Source organism: the organism of the source record quoted next, unplaced genomic scaffold (genome assembly GCF_019419815.1).
Source record: "Pyrus x bretschneideri cultivar Hongxiangsu unplaced genomic scaffold, Pyrus_bretschneideri_v1 Contig122, whole genome shotgun sequence".
Lineage (NCBI taxonomy): Eukaryota > Viridiplantae > Streptophyta > Magnoliopsida > Rosales > Rosaceae > Pyrus > Pyrus x bretschneideri.
In genome coordinates, this window is record NW_025999416.1 from 457,303 (window position 1) to 465,000 (window position 7,698).

Here is a 7,698-nt window from a genome sequence, read left to right on the forward strand (position 1 = left end):
AAAGCACTATTCACTTTGTAGCAGGTTTTTATTCTTCTTATTTTACTTTTTTTATTTGACCCATCACAACATATATACCACATAGGTTAGATAGCTTTGTTAATTAATTCGCTTCTCACATGCCTCCTTTTAGTTGGTTAAAAACATTCGCATCATTTCACATAACCAGCCAAAACGACCGTCCCCATTTGATTTCTCACGTGATATCTTGCCCACACCCTTTCCCTAATAAAACACACAATCGCCTCTCTCTCTCTCTCTCTCTCTCTCTCAATCAAGTTCATAAGAACCATGAAAGACACTTGAAGTTGAAGAACTTGATTGTCGTACGTTGTGATCGATCCAAAAATTCAAATGAAACTCTCCTCTGATATATAAATAAATAAATATATATATATATATACACACACACACACACACACAGTTGCCACAACCTTCCAACTTTCTATATAATTTGGTTTTGGACACTCATATGTTCTTACTCTCAGAATCCTAAGGCTAAACTGCAAGAGGGGAGAGAGAGAGAGAGAGAGAGAGAGAGAGAGAGAGAGAGAGAAGCTGTAAGCTGGAGAAGCATGGCTTGGGAACACATACTCGGTTTTCGGAGTGCCATTATAAGTAAGTTTTAATATCGTTTTCCACCAGTTGCACAAAAAGCATGAAAATATTCATAGATACATGTATACATGGATACAGACACACATACATATGTGTTTGTAGTTGTATATGATATATATATATATATATATATATATATATATGAAGAAAGAGAGAGTTTATATATTTGATTTCTCTCAAGAAAATCATTTTGTTCATCTCTAGATGTTGTTCTTCTTCTCGTTGTTGTAGTCTTTCTTGTTGCTAAGTTGTCTTGGTGTAATCGTCACCCTCACCAAAGGCCAAGTGGTTTCTTAATTTTCTTTAATAATTTCTTCTTCTTTTTCATGGAATAATATCTTAAAAAAGACTGAATGTTTATTTTTCTTTCTATTTAGTCAAAGGGCCTTTTATAGATAGGCTCTCTATTTTTGTAGAGTTGGACCAGTTGGTAATAGGTGACCATATATATAGCTTAACGGTACCCCCAATTTGTTTGCTAAGCCAAGCAGTATGCATGCATTAATCTGTGTTTAAAGACTTGACTGGACCTCTTTGGTTTGTGGTTATAGTATTATGATTAGTTTTGACTAATTAATCATAGTTTGCTAAATCTGTTTCATTCTTTCTTAAATAGAAACTTAGAACATAAGACTTGGGTTTAGCCAAATTGGCTCGAGTAGCGTACTGTGTACTTCAACCTCTGCACCTGAGTTCAAATCTCCTTGCATTTTTTGTAAAATTTAGACAATTATCATATCGTTTGTAAAAAAAAAAAAAGAAAAAAAAAATGTAGCAATTTAGGACATAAAATTTGCATAATCCCTGCCTAGAAATTCAACTATACCGCCAAAGTTAGAGCACTTCAGTTTTCTTCAAACTTGTTCTAACAGGGAATTTCACAAATAATTAACTTGGTGAAGGCCAACATAGTCAATTAATTTTTCCGTGAAAATCTGCATAAATTGGACAATTAATGGGATTGCATATAGTCTAATATTTTAGTGGATAGAGTATTGGGTTTCTACAAATGTGTCTCGGATTCGAAACTTCGCCCTCTTCTAAATTATTGTTATAATTTCCAGATGACAATTTTTTTTTTTCAAGAATATTGGCATAGAAAAACACACACACACACTGCTGATTATAGAACTGCTTGATTGTAAGCTGTAACAAATTCACTGTACAGTGTTTGTAGTCTGTCACAAGATAGCTAGTAGAACGAACGGATTCCTTCGTCCCCTAACGAGACGCAAATTTAAAAAAGACTAGTAAAATGTTTGGTATAAAACATCAGTTAAACACTTTTCGACATTGATGAGCTTGAACAGTTACAACATGTTCAATTTTACAGATACTTATTCTGCTTGTAAAGTTACATTGATCACATTACATGTAGTTTTAAAAGAGTGTGAAAAGGTCGAATTTTCACAAGTTTCTCATGATTAACCGAATATTTTTGGAAAGAAACGTACCACAACCATATTTTTGTGTTACAGATTTTAGGCTTCTTCAATTTCGGACAGAATGGCTCCAGCAAAACTTGTCCTGCCTATCCGAGCACATTAGCATCGGTATGCAACTTGGTTTCCTTGGCATCTTGGCACTACATTTTGTACGTAAAATCTGCAAACAAAGATCAAAGTTCCCAGACAAAGGCACAGAGAAGTATGGCAGCATTGGCATACGATTCAGCACCACCTACAAAACCAGCATGGCTTGTTCCCTTCTTCTGATGTGCACTCATTTCGTAGTTTTTGTGCTGTTGCTAAATGGAAGGGTGACATACTGCAACTATAAGTTTCGTCCTGTTTCTTCGGAGAGCATGCAGGTGGTATCGTGGGCAATTTCATCAGTTGCATTATACCAGATTGCGAATAGTAAGTCGATCAAGTTCCCTTGGCTATTAAGAGCGTGGTGGCTTTGCAGCTTCTTCTCGTCTATTATCTCCGTGGCTGTTGATACTCATTTCCGACTCACCTACCATGGCGAGCTTAGGTTACAAGATTATGCTGGCTTCCTAAGTCTCCTTGCATCCACCTGCCTATGTGGTATTTCAATACGAGGGAAGACAGGACTAACATTCGCCATCCCAAATGGCGTTACCGAACCACTTCTCAACGGAAAAGCTCACAAACATTCTGAAGGAAAGAGAGAATCTCTATATGGAAAAGCCACTCTTCTCCAACTCATAACGTTCTCTTGGCTCAATCCCTTGTTTGTCATTGGATACAAGAAACCCCTTGAACCGGATGAAGTCCCAAATGTTGATATCAAAGACTCTGCTGAATTTCTGTCACGCTCTTTTGACGAGAAACTAAAATTTATCAAGGAGAGAGATGGAACCACAGACCCAACAATCTACAAGACAATCTATTTATTCATCAGGAAGAAAGCAGCAATTAACGCAATGTTCGCTGTAATAAGTGCAGGAGCATCATATGTTGGTCCATACCTCATTGATGACTTCGTAACCTTTCTGAGTCAGAAGAGCACACGAAGCTTGCAGAGCGGTTACATTCTTGCACTTGCCTTTCTAGGAGCTAAGATGGTTGAGACGACAGCACAGAGGCAATGGATTTTTGGGGCTCGACAGCTAGGCCTTTGGCTTAGAGCTGCACTTATATCTCAAATTTACAAAAAGGGCTTACTTCTGTCAAGCAAATCCCGCCAAAGCCACACTAGCGGCGAAGTCATCAATTACATGAGTGTAGATATCCAAAGAATCACAGACTTCATCTGGTACTTAAACATAATATGGATGATGCCTATTCAAATCTCATTAGCAATCTACATTCTTCATACGAATCTTGGCATGGGTTCTTTTGCTGCATTGGCAGCAACTTTGGGGGTTCTTCTTATCAACATACCGATGACTACAATGCAGAAAAGATACCAGACTAGGATCATGGAAGCAAAGGACAACAGGATGAAAGCCACATCAGAAGTTCTTCGAAGCATGAAGACGATTAAACTTCAGGCATGGGATAGTCAGTTCCTACACAAGTTAGAAAGCTTGAGGAAGATAGAGTACAATTGGCTGTGGAAGTCACTGAGACTGTCAGCAATTGGGGCTTTTGTCTTCTGGGGATCACCCACATTTATCTCTGTGGTGACTTTCGTGGCGTGCACGTTTATGGGAATAGAACTCACAGCGGGGAGAGTTTTATCAGCATTGGCCACCTTCAGAATGTTACAAGACCCTATATTTAATCTGCCTGACTTACTCTCCGTGATTGCACAGGGAAAGGTTTCGGCAGATAGAGTAGCTTCCTATCTCCAGGAAGATGAAATTCAGCAGGATGCCATTGAACATGTTCCGAAAGATCAGATGGAGTTTGCAATTGTTATAGAGAATGGAAAGTTTGGCTGGGATACTGATTCAAGCAGAACAACTCTTGATGCAATAAACTTAAAAGTGAAGAGGGGTATGAAAGTAGCAATTTGTGGGACTGTCGGATCAGGGAAATCCAGCCTGCTGTCGTGCATTCTTGGAGAAATACAGAAAGTTTCTGGCTCAGTGAAAATCAGCGGTACAAAGGCTTATGTTCCTCAATCTCCATGGATACTTACAGGAAATATCAGGGACAATATTCTATTTGGAAATGCATACAACAAGGCCAAGTATGACAGAACTGTTAAAGCATGTGCTTTGGAGAAGGACTTTGAGCTATTCTCTGCAGGGGATCTAACAGAAATTGGAGAGAGAGGCATAAATATGAGTGGAGGACAGAAGCAAAGGATACAGATTGCTCGTGCGGTTTACCAGGATGCTGATATATATTTACTTGACGACCCTTTTAGCGCCGTTGATGCTCACACAGGCACCCAACTCTTTGAGGTTAGTTTTCCTGCACTTGTTGTGTCAGGAAAAACAAAATGATGATTGAACTTAAAGTTCGAACATCTAATTAGAAGCAACGGCCTAGTGAGTTTTGTAGTTTTTTTTACTGCTGTAGGACTGCATGATGGGAATTCTCAGGGAAAAGACTATACTTTATGTCACCCACCAAGTTGAGTTTCTTCCAGCAGCAGACTTCATTCTGGTAAGCGACAACCTAAATTTCTCGGAATTTTATTGGCATTTTGTTTTCCTTCTCTCCCCTTCAGGTCAAGTCAACTGACGAGTTCCAAATTCAAATATCCTTCCAAAATAACCTGAGTTGTAAGGAACTTGTACAACACAGTAACTGATATGTTTTTCAACAGGTAATGCAAGATGGAAAAATCGCACAAGCTGGAGGATTCGAAGAGCTTCTGGCACAAAACATAGGATTTGAGCTTTTAGTTGGTGCTCATAGCCGAGCTCTAGAGTCAATCATCACAGTTGAAAATACTAGTAGAGCTTCTCAAGATCCAACACCTGACAGTGAATCGAACACAGACTCCACTTCAATTGCAGAACTTCAACAGACGCGACAGGAATCAGAGCACAGTCTCTCTCTAGAGATTACAGAAAAAGAAGGAAAGTTGGTACAAGATGAAGAGAGAGAGAAAGGGAGCATAGGTAAAGAAGTTTACTGGTCTTATTTGACCATCGTGAAAGGTGGGGTGCTAGTACCAATTATAATCTTGGCACAGTCATCATTCCAAGCGCTACAGGTAGGTAGTAACTACTGGATGGCATGGGCTTCACCTCCTACCAGCGAGACCGAACCTCACATGGACATGAGTTTCGTATTACTTATTTATATACTACTTGCCGTTGGAAGTTCACTTTGCGTGCTATTACGATCCTCCCTAGTTGTAATAGCAGGACTTTCAACAGCACAGAAGCTCTTCACAACGATGCTACATAGTGTGCTCCGAGCACCAATGTCCTTTTTTGATTCAACTCCAACTGGAAGAATCTTAAACCGGGTAAGTTATAGTTTGAAAAATATGCATGATTTTGAATATGTATCTGTGTCATAAAAAGAAGAGCATGCCTGATAGGACCTTCATTTCATTTTGCAGGCATCTACTGATCAAAGCGTGCTCGATCTGGAAATTGCTAACAAATTAGGTTGGTGTGCTTTCTCAATAATACAGCTTTTAGGGACCATTGCAGTGATGTCGCAGGTAGCATGGGAAGTCTTCGTCATCTTCATTCCAGTAACTGCAATCTGCATATGGTATCAGGTAACAACTTCATTTTCCATTGAGCTTATATAATCAATATAAATACGAACGCTGAAAAAGAAAAAGGGGATGGAAGAAGTCCTATAAAATTTCAAAGTTCAAGTTCCTCATGTAAATAAGAACGTTAATCATGAATATATTATGTGATGCATATAATTACAGCATTGCAGCAGTAAATTTGAATCATGAAGATTTTAAATCATGAATATATTATGTGATGCATATAAACTACTAAGAAAATGATTTGAAAAGCAAACTGAACTCATTTGAAATGCTACCGATGAAGAAAACATGATATGAATGGTTTACATCAAAATGAGTCATACGTGTGTGTGTGTTTGGGAATTGACTGAAAAATTGATGATTATTACCCAGCGATACTACATACCAACAGCAAGAGAACTGGCACGTTTATCAGGCATAGAAAGAGCTCCGATCCTCCACCACTTTGCAGAATCACTAGCAGGAGCTGCGACAATCCGTGCTTTTGATCAACAAGAACGATTCAGTGATTCAAATCTCAGTCTTATTGACAACCATTCCAGGCCATGGTTTCATAATGTGTCAGCAATGGAATGGCTTTCTTTCAGACTAAATCTGCTCTCCAACTTTGTTTTCGCCTTCTCATTGATTCTGTTGGTTACCCTCCCAGAAGGAGTTATAAATCCTAGTGAGTATCATCATCATTCCAAAACCCCAACACTATTATGACTCATAAAAATATCACTTACAGAGATTTTGCTTTGTATAATTTCATTCGAGCAGGCATTGCAGGGTTGGCGGTAACATATGGAATAAATCTGAATGTTTTGCAAGCTTCTGTTATATGGAACATATGCAACGCAGAAAATAAGATGATCTCAGTCGAGAGAATTCTGCAGTACTCAAAACTAAAAAGTGAAGCACCTATGGTAATCGAAGAGTGCAGGCCACCAGTCAACTGGCCACAAGTTGGAACAATCTGTTTCAAAAATCTGCAGGTAAGCCTCTACAAGGTTTAAGATCAAGGACACAAAAAGTTCTAAAATTTGCTTTCAATTCAGCACCAAGTAGCTCATACTGCACCCAAAAAAAAAAAAAAAAAAAAAATTAGGAATGACACAGCTTTAGCTGCTGCATTCTTACTTTCTGTCCTGATAAAAAGTATTTTAACAATCCTTATGCATGCATTGAACTGCGGTGCAGATTCGCTATGCTGAGCATCTCCCATCTGTTCTGAAAAACATCAACTGCACATTCCCCGGACAGAACAAAGTTGGTGTTGTAGGAAGGACCGGAAGTGGGAAAACAACCCTCATACAAGCCATTTTCAGGGTAGTTGAACCTAGAGAAGGAAGCATTATAATTGATGATGTCGACATCTGCAAAATTGGCCTTCATGACCTAAGATCAAGGCTTAGCATCATTCCCCAAGACCCAACAATGTTTGAAGGAACAGTTAGAGGGAACCTCGATCCACTAGAGCAATATTCCGACAGTGATGTTTGGGAGGTAATTATTTTGATCAAATAAGCATGAACAGGATACAGGTGATGACTTGTATATGTAACGAAAGTAAATTTCCAAATTTGCAGGCTCTAGAGAAATGTCAGTTAGGTCATCTGGTGCGTGCGAAGGAAGAGAAGTTGGATGCCTCAGGTCAGACTCATTACTTTTGATTGTTACACCAAACTTATTCTCTATAGTAAACTGCTAATACGCATAGCTATGACAGTGGTCGAAAATGGCGAAAACTGGAGCGTGGGGCAAAGGCAGTTAGTTTGTCTTGGAAGAGCCTTGCTGAAGAAAAGCAGAATTCTGGTATTGGATGAAGCAACGGCATCAGTTGATTCTGCAACTGATGGAGTGATACAGAAGGTCATCAGCCAAGAATTCAAAGATCGAACGGTTGTCACAATTGCTCACAGAATCCACACAGTAATAGATAGTGATCTGGTTTTGGTCCTCAGTGATGGTAAGTATAAACACAACAAACACGTA

The 7,698-nt window shown here is 38.9% G+C and overlaps 1 protein-coding gene across 1 annotated transcript in view; it reads left to right on the forward strand.

Annotated features, from left to right (window-relative positions):
* Positions 1-304: 304 nt before the first annotated feature.
* LOC103929369 (putative ABC transporter C family member 15) overlaps positions 305-7,698 on the forward strand; it is a 7,715-nt gene continuing 321 nt past the window's right edge. Inside the window, exons 1-10 of the mRNA XM_048578553.1 lie at positions 305-618; positions 2,097-4,438; positions 4,557-4,643; positions 4,807-5,457; positions 5,554-5,718; positions 6,094-6,388; positions 6,484-6,698; positions 6,904-7,209; positions 7,293-7,356; positions 7,433-7,672. Coding sequence (XP_048434510.1) covers positions 576-618; positions 2,097-4,438; positions 4,557-4,643; positions 4,807-5,457; positions 5,554-5,718; positions 6,094-6,388; positions 6,484-6,698; positions 6,904-7,209; positions 7,293-7,356; positions 7,433-7,672 — 4,408 coding nt within the window. The 5' untranslated portion in view covers positions 305-575. The remainder of the gene's footprint in view (positions 619-2,096; positions 4,439-4,556; positions 4,644-4,806; positions 5,458-5,553; positions 5,719-6,093; positions 6,389-6,483; positions 6,699-6,903; positions 7,210-7,292; positions 7,357-7,432; positions 7,673-7,698) is intronic.